The sequence below is a fragment of the Staurois parvus genome, unplaced genomic scaffold (assembly GCF_062004578.1).
Source record: "Staurois parvus isolate SC_StPar_1 unplaced genomic scaffold, SC_StPar_1.0 ptg000322l, whole genome shotgun sequence".
NCBI classification, from domain to species: Eukaryota; Metazoa; Chordata; class Amphibia; order Anura; family Ranidae; genus Staurois; species Staurois parvus.
Window position 1 is genome coordinate 48,396 of NW_028318118.1, and position 15,629 is coordinate 64,024.

The 15,629-nt window shown below is 41.8% G+C and overlaps 1 protein-coding gene across 1 annotated transcript in view; it reads left to right on the top strand.

Moving 5' to 3' along the window:
- Positions 1 to 15,629, top strand: part of SORL1 (sortilin related receptor 1) — a 102,802-nt gene that overhangs the window by 47,903 nt on the left and 39,270 nt on the right. Inside the window, exons 20-27 of the mRNA XM_089683814.1 lie at positions 1,393 to 1,484; positions 5,830 to 6,076; positions 6,166 to 6,304; positions 7,842 to 8,015; positions 8,132 to 8,245; positions 10,137 to 10,259; positions 10,977 to 11,096; positions 13,955 to 14,080. Coding sequence (XP_089539940.1) covers positions 1,393 to 1,484; positions 5,830 to 6,076; positions 6,166 to 6,304; positions 7,842 to 8,015; positions 8,132 to 8,245; positions 10,137 to 10,259; positions 10,977 to 11,096; positions 13,955 to 14,080 — 1,135 coding nt within the window. The remainder of the gene's footprint in view (positions 1 to 1,392; positions 1,485 to 5,829; positions 6,077 to 6,165; positions 6,305 to 7,841; positions 8,016 to 8,131; positions 8,246 to 10,136; positions 10,260 to 10,976; positions 11,097 to 13,954; positions 14,081 to 15,629) is intronic.

A 15,629-nucleotide genomic window follows, 5' to 3' on the forward strand; every position in this document is an offset into this window, starting at 1 on the left:
CATGTACCGTATTTTTCGCTCCATAAGACGCATCTGACCATAAAATGCATACATTTTAGAGGAGGAAAACAAGAAAAACAATTCTGAACCAATGGACTGCGGACATACTACAGGAGATGACCAGAGACTGCGGACCTTTGGGGAGCGGATATCCGAATTTGACAGATACCCGCTCCCACTTCTGCAGAGTTGTCCTCATAGTCTTGTGGGACACGTGACAGGTCCCAGAAGACTACAGGTGGCCATTCACAAAGCGCAGCGCTTCTCACGCATGCGCAGTGGGCACCCGGCTGTGAAGCGGCAAGCTGAAGATGCCGGGAGAGAAGATGGCCGGTGAAAGCAGGACACTGCTGTACTGAGGAAAAGGTAGGGCCAAGGAGCACGTTCTTATGCACTGTAGAGCCGAGTGGCCGGCCCGGTATTATAACGCAGTGGTGGGAATACCGGTCCAGCCACTCCATATTTGCTCCATAAGACGCACAGACATTTTCCCCCATTTTTTGGGGGGGAAAAAGTGCGTCTTATGGAGCGAGAGCTATACGGTACTTTATTTGGCTTTCCACAAGATTTATGGTATGTCCGTTGGAATTTGTGTCCATTTGTCAGGTGGTGTTGGATGAGCAGACCTGGGTCACAATTGTAATTCCAATTCATCCCAAAGGTGTTCAGTAGGGTTGAAGTCAGGGCTGTGTCCAGGACACTACAGTACCTCCACACCAAACTGGTCAAATCATGCCTTTTATCCAGCTATCTTTGTGCACAGGGACACAGTCATGCTGGAACCAAAAAGGGCCATCCCCAAACTGTTACACAAGGTTAAAGCACAATTATCTTAACATGCCTTTGTATGCTGGAGCATTAACAGTACCTTTCACTGAAAATGCTTGATCTTAATTTAGAGAGATCCACATACATTTGGTCATATAGCATAGTATAAATGGTAACAAATCCATAGTGAGAAGCTTCCAATAATAGTTGGAATAACTTTTATTTTGCAGTTTTATGTATTTTTATGTCCAAAATGACAGAATTAAATCTAGTATATTGATGTTGCCACGTGAATGTTGCCCATGCACATACCGATGGGGCAGGACCAGGCCAGCGGTTTTCCCCAGTGGTCATCAGCACTTTGAGGCCTACATTGTTTTTACTGTCAACATTGTTTTATTTCACCTGTAAAGTCTTGTGAAGACCACATTTGTTTGCCCTTTAAGTTACTACACTTTAATAAACAAATTATGACGCCAACCCTGCTGTTGTCTACATCAATGCATCGTTTGGTCCTTCAGATATAATAGAGCTCATAGAAATGCCAAGCAAACCAAGCCGGGGAGGGTAGTAACCAGGAGGATCGATATGCATACAACTGTTCAGATTGATTTCTGTTTGTAGGTTGCCAACCCAGATGGGGACTTACGGCTGACTGTTCTCAACTCCTCTGTCTTGGAAAGACCAAGAGCTCTGGCTTTGGTTCCTCAGGAAGGGTGAGTCACTGCCTACCAGTCACCTAGAAGTATTTAGAAATTTCTAGTTGGGTGTTATAACGGGTGAGTGGCCTTTTTCAGATATTTCCTGTCTACATGCACCCTTTCTAGTGTCTTTCCATCAGAAATCTGTGCAAAAGGGTAACAACAATAGTGAGCTTTGCTAAAATAGGAAGTGCCTGAACAAGGATATTCATGGCAGGATCATAAGGGATTTTTTTGTATTTCATAAAATGTGCAGATTTTAATCTCACTGAGACAGTGTAACAATACAGGTTGAGAAGGGACTTCTTAGAACAGAAAGTATTCCTATGTTTCATTCTATCACTTATCCCAAAAATAGAAGTTTATTCCTAATTTCAGTACATTGGGTCAATAATGAACTAATGTTTTATAGCTTAATATGACCGAATATTATACAGCCATTTATTCCAAACCGCATACAGCTTTTCAGTTTTTTTTGGTTTTTTTTGGCAATGATCAGTGCAGTGTATGGAAACCATGGCTTATATGGAGAAGGGCTTGAGGCCTGTCTGTATGGGTGGTAGTGTTTAGTCGTTGGTTCCCAAGCCCTACTCTGTATAAGCCATGGTTAGGCTTCCCATCCTTTCTTCAGCTCCTTTGGGGAAGATCCCCCAAGTTCCACCTGTGATGTACTGGACCACCTTGCCTATACCAAGGAACATTGGATGTCTAAGTATCCTCAAATATCTTGAATACTGCCAAGAGTGTCAAGACTAAAGGCATTGAATAGCATTGTAGCAGCATCACCTTGTATGCATTGCAATCGCATAAGATGATGTGGTGTGCTTAACCCTATGTTTGCTAAACATTGACCCCTTAAGGACGTGGAGTTTTTTGTTTGGTTTTTGTTTTTTTTTGGGGTTTTTTTAAGCTACCTGCCTATGACAAGGGTCTCTGTCATGTATGATATATTACAATCCTTCTTGAAAATCTGCAAAACAGTGTTTTTAGGTCTTTTTTTTTTTTTTTTTTTTTTTCCCTTAACCACCTACTCTCCGGAAGATTTACCCCCTTCCTGACCAGCCTTCTTTTGTGATGCAGCACTGTTACTTTAACTGACAATTTTGCAGTCATGCAACACTGTGCCCTAATAAAATGTATGCAATTTTTTTTGTGCTATAAACAGACCATTTAAAAAAAAAACTATTTTTTAATTTCTGGTAAAAACATATCCAATAAAAATAAAATGTCTTTATAAATTTAGGTCAATATGTATTCTGCTATATATTTTTGGTAAAAATCCCAATAAGCATGTATTGATTGGTTTGCACAAAAGTTACAGCTCCTACAAATGGCGGTATATAGACTGTTCAATTTATTTTTTATTATACTAGTAATGGGGGCAATCAGCAACCTCCATAATGGGACTGAGATATATTGCGGGGGACAATCGGACACTAACTCCCGCTTTGTGGGAACCAGTGACACTAAAACGGTGATCAGTGCTAAAAATATGCACTGACACTGTACTAATGACCATGGTTAGGAAGGGGTTAACACCCAAGGCGATCTAAGGGTTAACTGTGTGCCCAGCTAGTGCTTTTCTGTAAACTTTGTGCTGCTATTACTAAGGGAAATGATTAATCTTTTTCCCTGCTTTGCATGGAAACAAGATCCATCACTTCTCCCATCAGAACTAACCTCTGCTTATGTAAACAAGGCAGAGCTCTGCTCTGTGTCTCTCCCTGACGATCAGCAGGTGCCAGCGGACATCCACTGCTCGGCATCTGTTGATCAGTTTCTGCTGTGAATACTTACAGCTGAAGCGGCCTGACGGCGGCACGCATGTGGGCCCCTAGGTGGAGGTGCAGGATCACATTTTTATATATGTAATTTTGTACGGGAGGGACTCCCTGTAGCAGTATATTTGCTATGGGGTGGTCCTAAAGTGGTTAAATAAAAATTATGATCTTTTTTAATCTGATTTATATGTACCAGATGTAACCACCAATTGTGTGTGTGTGTGTGTGTGTGTGTACACCTGTTTAAAATTGTCAGGTTTCTGTGCTGTAAAAAATTAGACAAAGATAAATCATTTCAGAACTCCACCTTTTTAATGTAACCTATAAACTGTACAACTCAGTTGAACAAATTTTAGGTGGAGGGAAGTAAAAATAAAAAAACTAAAATATGGTTGCATAAGTGTGCACACCCTTACACTAATACTTTGAAACACCTTTAGATTTAATTCCAGCACTCTGTCTTTTTGGGTATGAGTCTATCAGCATGGCACATCTTGACTTGGTGATATTTGCCCACTCTTCCTTGCAAAAACACTCCAAATTTGTCAGATTGCGAGGGCATCTCCTGTGCACAACCCTCTTCAGATCACCCCACAGATTTTAGATCGGATTCAGGTCTGGGCTCTGGCTGGGCCATTCTAAAACTTTAATCTCCTTCTGGTGAAGCCATTCCTTGATTTGGATGTATGTTTTGGGTCGTTGTCGTGCTGTAAGATGAAGTTCCTCTTCATGTTCAGCTTTGTAGCAGAAGCCGGAAATGTTTTGTGCCAATATTGACTGGTATTTGGAACTGTTCATAATTCCCTCCACCTTGACTAAGGCCCCCGTTTCAGCTGATGAAAAACCGCCCCAAAGCATGATGCTGTTCTTGCTCCAAACATATCTTGGAATTATGGCCCAAAAGTTCAACCTTGGTTTCATCAGACCATAACACATTTTCCCACATGCTTTTGGGAGACTTCAGATGTGTTTTTGCAAAATTTAGCCAGGCTTGGATGTTTTGCTTAAGAAAAGGCTTCCGTCTTGCCATTCTACCCCATAGCCCAGACATATGAAGAATACGGGAGATTGTTGTCACATGGACCACACAGCCAATACTTGCCAGATATTCCTGCAGCTCCTTTAATGTTGCTGTAGGCCTCTTGGCAGCCTCCCAGACTAGTTTTCTTCTAATCTTTTCATCAATTTTGGAGGGACGTCCATTTCTTGGTAATGTCACTGTTGGGCCATATTTTCTCCACTTGATGCTTACTGCCTTCACTGTGTTCCATGGTATATCTAATGCCTTGGAAATTCTTTTATACCCTTCTCCTGACTGATACCTTTTTAACAATGAAATTCCTCTGATGCTTTGGAAGCTCTCTACGGACCATGGCTTTTGCTGTAAGATGCGACTAAAAAAAAATGTCAGGAAAGACCTACAAGAACAGCTGAACTTTATTTGGGGTTAATCAGAGGCTCGTTAATGTCAGGTGTGTACTGACTCCTATTTTACCGTGATTTTGAATGTGATTGCTTAATTCTGCACACTTATGCAACCACATTATTTTAGTTTTTTATGTTTACTCCCCCCCCCCCCCCCCCCCCAAAATATTTCAGGTTTTTTTTCAATTGAGTTGTACAGTTTGCCACAGTTAAGGTGGAAAAAGTTCTGAAATGATTTATATTGGTCTAATTTTTTTTTTGTCACAGAAACCTGACATTTTAACAGGGGTGTGTAGACTTTTTATATAGTTTGTGTATGTATGTGTGTATATATCTCTATCTTCTGTAACTCTATAGTTGGTTATTTAAAATGTATTCATGCATATCCACATGCAGTTGTAAATATAGTTTTTTATACTTTACATTGTAACGCTGTTACAATTAATGATCTCAAATCCGCAAAAAAATTGGGCAACTGATTATGAAAAGAATTGTTACAGCTTTACATTTATTGTTTATTCAAGAATATTTCCAACTAATATTAATATTATTTTACAAGACTTCTATAGTGCCAACAGTTTATGCAGCGCTTTACAATATAACTGGAGACATGCTCTATGTGGTGGCTTGGGGGAGCCTTTTGCAGCTGCTGCTGTTTTTAATAATTGGCCAATTATAATTTTTACGTGTTTTTGTTTTTGTGTTAGTAATTTTTCATTTGGGTAAAAGCAAGCTATATTATAAGAATTGTGTGTCAAGCAGTATCCTTACGGACCCCTTGTGAATTTATGCCCTGGATCTGTGTATATTTTTCAAAGGTTGAGCCTTGGTCAGGTGTTTCTTGATTATATAATAAGCCATGGGTTCTATGCTCTCACTGGTGATGATGATCAAATAACTTGGAACAGCTGGATACAGTTTGGAACAAATGGATCTATATATTAGGCTATATTTAATGTTTTTCATGGCTCCGTCCACTGTCCTGAAAAGAGGAATAATTCCTTTCTTTCTGTGATGTGATGTAATGGGTGTACTTACCTTCTGTTCTAAAAACTGAAATTTATGTCTAATGCTTATGAGATTTTAGTTATTGGGTTTACATCTAGAAAAGGAAAAAGGAAGTGTGCGCTATATCAACATGCACTTGTTTCCAGGTTGATGTTTTGGACAGACTGGGGTGATGATCTACACGGTATCTATAAGAGTGAGATGGATGGTTCCTCAGTGAAACATCTGGTCTCTGACGGAATTAAATGGCCCAATGGTATTTCCGTGGATGAAAACTGGATCTACTGGACTGAGGCTTACATGGATCGGATAGAGAGGATAGACTTCAACGGACAGCAGAGAATGGTGATCCTAGACAGCCTACCCCATCCCTATGCCATAGCTGTGTTTAAGGTAAGAACATGAGTTAGTTGTGCTCCCACCTCATTCACCTGTGTTGCACACAACAGCCTTTTCTAATAATATGTCTCTCCTGATCACAGAACCAAATCTACTGGGATGACTGGTCCCAGCTAAGCATTTTCAGGGCCTCCAAGTACAATGGTGCCCAAGCAGAGGTTCTTATTGGCCGGCTGTCTGGTGTCATGGACATGAAGATATTCTACAAAGGAAAATGGAACGGTAATCTGGCACATAGGGATCTGTTAATAGGGGACATTGGAGGGTGGTATTTCCTACACTTTTTTTTGTGGAGATGGTCTGTTGAGGCATGCAGATATCACTGACACCGCTCCAAGCACACAAAGGTGAGTCAAGGGGGCACTTTGGACAGATGTTAGAAGTCCAAAAGTGTTATTACAAGTATTTATATTGAACTGACAATGTATGCAGCTCTTTACATACTGTACATTCTCATCAGTCCCTTCCCTCTTCGAGCATACAATCTAAGGTCCCTATACTAGGCCAGTTTAGACAGAAGCTAATTAGGGTACCATTGTAACTTGGAAGCAGTGTAGTAGCCTGGAGTTCCCAGGGGCAACGCACAGGGATAACATGCAAACTCCATGCAGATAAGTGTCCTGGTCTGACCTGGGCTAACCACTGTGCTACCGGAGTGATGAGAAGCTGGTACATCCTGGTGTGAACACTTTTTCAATCCTTCTTACGTCATCAGTCTTTAATCAGTTCCAAAAACCCTGATGAAGAGGGCATTTAGAAGCTCCCCAAATGTGTTTCCTTTTTTGAAAGGAAATAAATATTTTTGGAATTGCAACAAAGTGTGGCACTGTATCCTCCTCCTCCTCCCTCCTTTTTTGAGGTTTGTATTTTTGCCTGGTCCCTCTGGGGAGATAGTTCCTTGTTGTTGTTTGTTTTTTTTTTTTTTTTTTTTTTTTTTCCCAGTGACATCCATAAAAAAAATAGATGTGGTTGTCACCTGGATAGGAAGGCACTGAGAGCTACAAGAACATTGCCATAGGTTCTAACTCTTCCTCACGCTGATATAAATCCTGCCTGTGTCCGTTGGGTAGTTTGTCCTAGATTAAAGTGGAAGGAAGGCTGAAGTCTAATTATCCTTAAAAATATTACCTCCCCCCCTCTTACTTACCTTGCCTATCCTGTATAAAAAAAGTGTACTTGGCTATTTTTATTCTGCTCTTCTCCAGTCACGTGACCCCACAGTTCCAGCTCAGGAAGCGTTCAACAGCTGGGAATTCAAGACTTTGATATCACCCATAGGCTCCCATAGCCCTTGCAGCAGCTATTTGCTAACACTGGGGCTGTGAGATCACATGACCAGAGCGGATTCAAAATGGGTCAAAGATTATGTAAACCCAACATTTCATATTCTGGGTATGTGCCTGCTATATCATGCACGTGTATGAAAAAGTATCCTGTTCTTTGTATTGCTTCCTTTTGTGTGCAATACCTGGTGTTCTGCCAGTTCCACTGCTTTCCTATCAAACACTGACCATACTGGGCATGCAAGCACTGTGTGGTCAGTTTGCTGTCTTTTGTTGGGTATTTTCTTCTACTTTAAGTTCATGTTTGGTGGAAATGTCGGAGAAGAAGCAAGGTCTGGTGGAGAGATATGTTCTTTGGCTTGCCCTTGTGGTTGTGTCCAAGTTGTAATAAAGCCTTTTGAAGCGATGGGGGAAAAAAAGGAGGGTTGGATGTGCTGCTTTCTACGTTTTTGAGTTATTTCTTCTTTCCTGTACAGGTGAGAATGCCTGCTCCTCCATTCCTTGCAGCCTGCTGTGCTTGCCTAAAGCCAACAAAGGCCGAGTATGTCGATGTCCAGATGGAGGGAAAGCCCAGATGTCACCCACCGGGGAGGTGCAGTGTGACTGCCCACATGGGTACCAGCTGAAAAACAGAACCTGCGTCAAGATAGGTGAGTTCTTTGTGTTTTGAAAAAAAACCACCAATCCCAGCATAATTGTTTTGGGTGTCTGTTTATAGATGCAGTGGGAATTTGAACTGATATGGTGCTTTGTTTTTCCCCTCCAGAGAACAGGTGTCTGCCCAGCCAGTACCGCTGCAGTAATGGAAACTGTATCAGCAGTATCTGGCAGTGTGACAACGACAATGATTGTGGAGACATGAGCGATGAGAGAGACTGCCGTAAGTTACCTCCACGCGATCTTGCTGCTTGAGTGGGTGGTTCTGCGCTGTGAACCATTCGGGCTTTGTTTTACACAGTGCTGCCAGTTTGTCATGATTCATGTACTGGGAGGTGGAGGAAGTATTTTGAAGCATCTTGGAGGAAATGTCAGCAGTGTGAGGCTTTGTGCTGTGCCTATGCAGAAGTAGTACAGGAAGATGTGGAGCTGCATTGGGGAATAGTGCCATTAACAATAATGAAGTGATAAAGCGAGCGCTAAACTTAATTGATGGAATAAGCAGCTGAACACACTAAAAGGTGAACCACAATGCCTTCAGATAACAGAGTAAATATTGGTGCAGTGCTAGAAGTTGAACAAAAAGCCTAATGTATGTCTTACAGACGCATGTATGAGATAAATGCGTTATGCATATATATAGTAAACGTGAATAGTAACAAAAGTACACTGGAGGTGAACGAATGATTAGTGTGTGAATGTTCATGAAAAACGCATGATCATGACATGCGTAGAAGTATTATAATGTCCAAATATCTAAAGATCACGTGCAATCTTCAAATAACATGTATGGAGTCCCAGAATGTTATTTCTCCTTGGGATGATGTAATAAATATACAGAGTGCGCACTTACCAGATGCGCTAATTGAAAGCGCATTGTATATTGTACTCCTGGTATGCAGGGGTCCCTCAAGTATGGATAAAGGTGCAGCCTGGGGGTGGATGATCTTCCTCAAAGTGCTAAGGTACGATGGTCCGTATAGATAGCTCAACCTCTTCAGGGTGCTGGAACACCAACTGGAAGTGGTGTATTTGGCCTTGAGTCCAAATACACAGAGACAGACTTCAGCTTGACTATCTGAACGCTGTATGGGACCTCTGTGTGAGGTCCCGATCATGTGATCACTGATTGGCCAATCAGTGATCACATGAATAGGTGTAAGCAAGATGTCACTTCTGACATCATTGCTTACTACATGTCAAATCTGTGAATGATCACAGAGATCACATGGTACAAGGCTATTCACAACAGCCTTGTTCCATGTGACCAGCTGTTACCAATCACAGCTCACACAGTATTTCTCAATGGCTGCAAGAAGCCAGAGAGAAGGAGAAATGATTGTTGTTACACCCAAAAAGGCTGTAAAAGCAATCCGTGTAAAAAAAACAAAAAAAAACAAAAAAAAAAAAACACCTGTCCTAATCAGCACTCCTGAATCCTGAGGATACGCCTACTAATACATTGTAACAAAACATAAAATTATTGTATCAAAAACATTATCCTTTTTATTTTCTTTGTTTTTCTGATATCACTGTTTTTGATACAATGGTTTTATGTTTTGTTACAATGTATTAGTAGGTGTATCCTCAGGATTCAGGAGTGCTGATTAGGACAGGTGTTCTTTATTAACGAACTCCTATATATAGACAATACTTTTGTGATTTTCTTTGTGATGATTAAGCACAAGATTGCGTGAAACGTGTTAACAGGTCCTGTGTTCATGTCCTGGTGTTTTGTGTGTCCTATGTATCAATAAATATACACTATATATTCATCTATCCTCCGGTGTGCGGCTGATCCTTCTTTCTGTTGCATCGTGTGTAGTGGAGAGCCAGAGCCTGCACCTGTCGTGGATTGATCTGGATTGTTTGCTTGAGCGGTATACCTGTTCCTTCTATTAGCTTTGTGGCTATGCGATGTAACAGATGTGTGAATCGGAAGACTGTCTGAACAGAATTGGCCATTGCGGGTCACATCTTTGTATTTTGGCTGAATACACACTATTCTCCATGGTTACAGAATACTCCTGTATAAGACGCGCTGGTATTAACATGAACAATGTTGGTGTGCTGTGCTTTGACCTGTAATTTTTTTTTTTTTTTTTTTCTTTTAGCAACCACGTCATGTGACCCAGATACGCTGTTCAGATGCCAGGAATCGGGGACCTGTATCCCACTGTCCTATAAGTGTGACCTGGAGGATGACTGTGGAGACAACAGTGATGAAAGCCACTGCGGTGAGTCATTTGTGGATTTACCCTGGCTGCAGTGCTGTATGGAAACTCATTCACCTGTATAGCACCAACAGATTGCTCAGGGTGTCAGTTCTCGGGTCATTCACATCAGTCCCTGCCTCTTACAGCTAAAATCTGGCTTTCCCTTTAGTCTTGCACATTTGTACAGGATACTCTCCTGGACTGAACTTGCTCTGATTTCACTGCGCACTGTTCTCACAATCTGCATTAGAAGCTGTTGCAAGTCAGAGCCTGCCCCATTTCTTGGCTAAAGGACACTCAACGTCATCTAGCCCTTTACTCCTCCTCAGCCTTACTGTCCCTGACCCACCTCTTTCATTCATTGGATTTCAGTTCTTTGAGTCATGGTGGGCTCAGCATCACATGTGGGGGATCCCTAGGACAGTCTTACGATGCACGGACGTCTGCACTAACTTGGAAAGAAAGTTCAACTTCCGGTAAACTGTAGGATAAGGTGGCACAAACACTGGGAGAACATACAAGCTACATGCAGATAGTGTCTCTGGTGTGAAATGAATCCAGAACTCCAGTGTTGCAAGAAATGCTTACAGGCAATCTACTTACTTTATAGGGTAACAAAGTTCCTAAATATAAAGCTGATTTGTCTTGTTGCTCTTGGAATAAAATGTAACAGTAACTTTACCCATCTATAAATTATGAGCATAGTCAAATCTTATATTCTTTCTTTACATAATCCAGAGGCACACCAATGTAAGGACGATGAGTTTAACTGTAGCTCCGGTATGTGTATCCGCCAGTCCTGGGTGTGTGATGGGGACAACGACTGCAGGGACTGGTCCGACGAGGCCAACTGCTCAGGTACTAGTGCTTTTGTCACAGCCCTTGCTTGCCTCATTGCCATCTTTTGTGTCTTCCATGTTACAAGTGTGGTTGTCTGTCTTTGTGGTGGACCTGTCATTAAACATTTGTGGACAAAGAGCCTACTACAAAATTGCACAGGGTGTAGTATTCCCTGTCCTGCTGCTCTCTCACAATTTATGATAATTCCCTGCTGTCAAAATGACAGCCGGGAATTGCTGTATAGATAAAGCAACTGTAGAAACTGCTGTAGTGAGAAAAAAAAATGGACATCTGACAAAGGCCTTGTTCACACAGGCGTACGGCAGTGTGTGCCTGTGTGAGGGTTGCTTTTGCCCACATGGGGTTGCACAGGTGTTCTGTACATCCCCGTGGAAGCAGCGGGATGCAGCAGCTGTACAGACACAGATTCTGCTCCTAGTTTGGCATTGGTGCCGTTGCAGGGCCCAGAACTCACACTATATTTATCAGCATTAGTTTATAAAACAAAATAGTTTGTGAATATCAAGACCTGTTTAAAAATACACAAATTATGAAATTAGGATTCTTGTATAAAGCATTGCAAAGTTATTTGTGGCACTAAAATAGGATTACCAAAGTACAACCAAAACCTGCATATTTAATGAGCTAACATGGCTGCCCCCAAGTGCATAAAAACTTTAAATGATCACTTTACAAAAATTCCTGATTATTTTGGACAGCATCATGATACCTGTTATTTTGGATTGAATACATATATGGTCTTCATTGGCTCTCCTTCTTTGCCAAGCAGATGTAAATCAGGGAAGGAACCTGTGCTCCCATCATACAGTGGGAGTGCCCCCATTCTGCTCATTGTAAGCAGTGGCATTATTCTGCAGAACGAAGTATAACGTGAAAGCAGAGACAGAAAATAACTCGGTGTCTGGCACCTGGTGGCGTATTAGCAGCTTTCCTATTGTGAGGAAAGAGAAACAAATTATGCGGTTTCTCCATTTTAAAAACAAGTTAAGCTCATAGTATTAATTTTAGTAAAACAAAAAATAGGATAATGCACTCCTTGAATCAGAACATCAATTTATATTAGATAAGTTTGGGTTTGTTCAAGAAAAATCCAGGAATAATACATTCTAAATGAAAGGTAGCACTTCAAGTAACTAGCTGTTTAACTGTCGTGCATTTACTAAAGGAAGCGTCAAATCTAGACATAATATATTGTACTACATGCACAAGATCTTTCCACGGTTCCTCAATCTAGACAGAGGCAGACTCTGCTACAAACACCATATATTTTTTCATTTGAACAGGAAAGAAATCCTGACAAAGTACAGCACTTAACAAACCTCAATATGTATGCATAGATTCCAGACAGAACCTTCAGCTGGCATGCAGATACTCAGGATCAAGTGGAGGAGGGAATCACAGCATTTAAAGGTCCCTGAAACATTGTGATTCCCACAACAGCTGAAGGTTCTTTCTGATATCTTTCCAGATATTTTCTGTGCTTTTTTCCCTGGATTTCTTCTGCTCTGATGCCAGGCTCGGGCTGATATCCTCTCCATGTGTATTACTATTTAATTACTGTACTTTTTCCCCTGGATCTCCTTCCTGCTCTAATGAAAATGTATATGGTGCTTGTGGCTGGGAGTCTGCTTCTGTCTAGATGAGTAACTGGGGGGGAGATCTTGTGCATGTACTACAATCACCACCGCTGGTTCCTGGGTGTTTGCATGCCAGCTGAAGGCTTTTGGGTGTCTATCCATAGGTTTCCTTCATGTTTTTATTGTAAAAATTTCTAAAGTCATTCCAAAAAAGGAAAAGAGATGCAGCATACACAGGTAGCCAGGTAATAACTCAACATTGGCGAATAAGACCGTGTAACATTATCCCAAAATAACTGCAATAAAACCAAGTAGGGCATGAAGCTAACCCATGTTACCAATGTGGGATTATAGAGATCCAAATTAAGCTCCCCTGTGCTTCAGGGGACTTCTGCAACAGTGCTATGTCGTACAGCGATGCACAGCATTATTACAAGAGAAGAAACTTACACCTTGAAGGGGACACTCCCCGAAAGCTTGTCCTCAAAATTGTATGTTCGTGCAAATAAAAAAAGTATCACGGACAGTACTCAGTTGTTTCTGTCTCAAATGCACTAATACGGCTACAATCGCCTCATACAAGAGAGAAGAAAATTAAATAAGAGCCAAGAAAGAGGAGGATAAGGGGAAGGAGGAAAGGGACCGGGGCGGACTGACCATTTGGAAACTCTGGCACTGCCTGAGGGCTGGGGTCAGTAGGGGGCCCCATGAGATGCCCCTGGTACCTTTTTCATAGGCTTTTTTGAGTTTGGGCAAGGACACAGGGGCCCCATTATCCCCTATTACCCGGGGGCCCCATTAGTTGTCAGTCCGCCTTTGCCAGGGACCGTACAGCCACCTTACCTACCATGTAGTCCAAAGAGTACAAGTTTTGCGTTCAATCTGCATATAATGTGCCCATGGACCCCAAACTTTTTCAAAGCGACTATTCGTGTCCCGATTTAAATACATAACGTTTTCTCATTGGACACAGTCTATCAGTAAGTTTTATTGTTGTACTTTGGAGTGCTGCCCATTATTTAGAAATCACAGCAGTGCCTTGGACAGGTGCTACGTGGACAAGAAGTGCACAGAAATAATTTCCTGCTTGTGCACTTTAAATTGGAGTCACTGTTGTATGTTCAATTGCATGATAAACATAATATTTTGTAGTTTACAAAGTGAAAGTAGTTTCCAAATTGCCACATTAGAATTCTGCCCCTCCCCAAAGCCCTAATCTAGTGTATGTAAGTTGCCCCAACATGAAGCATCTTGTTGACTGCTCTCTTGTGTCTCCAGCTGTCTCTCATACCTGTGAGCCGTCCAGCTTCCAGTGTCACGATAGTCACTGCATTCCTCAGAGGTGGGTTTGTGACGGCGACTCCGACTGCCAGGACGGCTCTGATGAAGATCACAGCATCTGTGGTAAGTGAAGAGAATCCTGTGAGATGTTCAGCTCACACCACTCACATCTATGTTCTCTTCCACTGTCTGTTATCTGATCCTCTCAGAGCTTGCAGTCACTTTGGGTGGGATAATCCTTTCCCTTAGTACTGTAATCTGGTGTGCAATTTGAGGCTGCTGTAACTCGTGGGTGGGGCTTTGTAGTTAAGGGCGGTCTGTATGGAAAGGAGAACAAGAGCAAATAGACAGGAGCTAGGAGCAGAGGGGAAATCAGAGGTGGGGGTGTAGGGAGGCTGGAGAACACACAGGTTAAGGTAGCTTCTGAACCCACACATACAGGGGTGGACTGACCATTTGGAAACACGGGCACTGCCCGAGGGCTAGGAGTCAGTAGGGGCCCCATGAGATGGCCCTGGTACCTTTTTCATAGGCTTTTTTGAGTTTGGGCAAGGACACAGGGGCCCCATGATCCCCTATTGCCCAGAGGCCCCATGAGTTGTCAGTCCGTATATATATATATATATATATATATATATATATATATATATATATATATATATATATATATATATATATATATATATATATATATATATATATAAAATCGCTGCTGGTGAGGCAACTTCCCATCTCCAAGCACTCCTCCTCCCTCCTCCATCAGCTGCACTCCAATTAATCCACTTTTTGTTAGGAATACTATAAAACAAAATGACACAGTGGACATACAGTGCGGGACAAGCAAGTAAACATGTTTCACGCTAAATGCAGCGCTTAATTATTACCCACAGCTGCTGTACCCAATAATATGGATCTTGGTGAAGGATGGTTAGGATCATTTGTATGTGTGTGGGTGTACTGACAGGGCAATTTCAGCACCAATTTCTCAGCATATTTTAGACTAACATTGTGGTTTATTACGTTGTACTGTATGTTTTAAAACCAGAAGTTTAAGTGAAATATATTTGATTGGTGTTGGGAATGGTCCTGTAATCTATTTTTCATTAAACTGTTTCTTACGCATCCTTGTGTTGGTTTATGTAAAACTGCAACTACATATTGTCATTGTTGCTCTTATTTGTTTGCCAGTAGCACACTCCGCCTGCGTTGCAGACGATCACTCGTTTCCATAATTGACCAATGCCGTTGTGCCTGTTCTGGTCTGTGCCTTTTATTTTAATGAAAATCTCCAATAAAGTATTAACCACTTGCCCTATAGCAGAAGTACTACTACAGGTTGGCACGGCTGCAAAAATCACTTGTGTGTGTATATATACGTGATTTACACTTGTGGGTAGGGGGCGCTTTCTACCCTACCCGTGATGCTATTGGCTGCTGGGTATGTCATTCATCGGGTCCCGGACGGTGATTGTCGGCAGGGCTGAGGGGGAGAGATCTGTGTGTAAACACATCTCTCTCCTCTCAGCATAGACATGCTGCTTTGTATCTCTTCACAGCAGAGAGATACAAAGCAGCATGTCACCCACGTAAAACAGCACACAATGTAAAATACACAGTTAACCCTTTGATCGCCCCAGATGTCAACCCCTTCCTGCCCAGTGACAGTACAGTG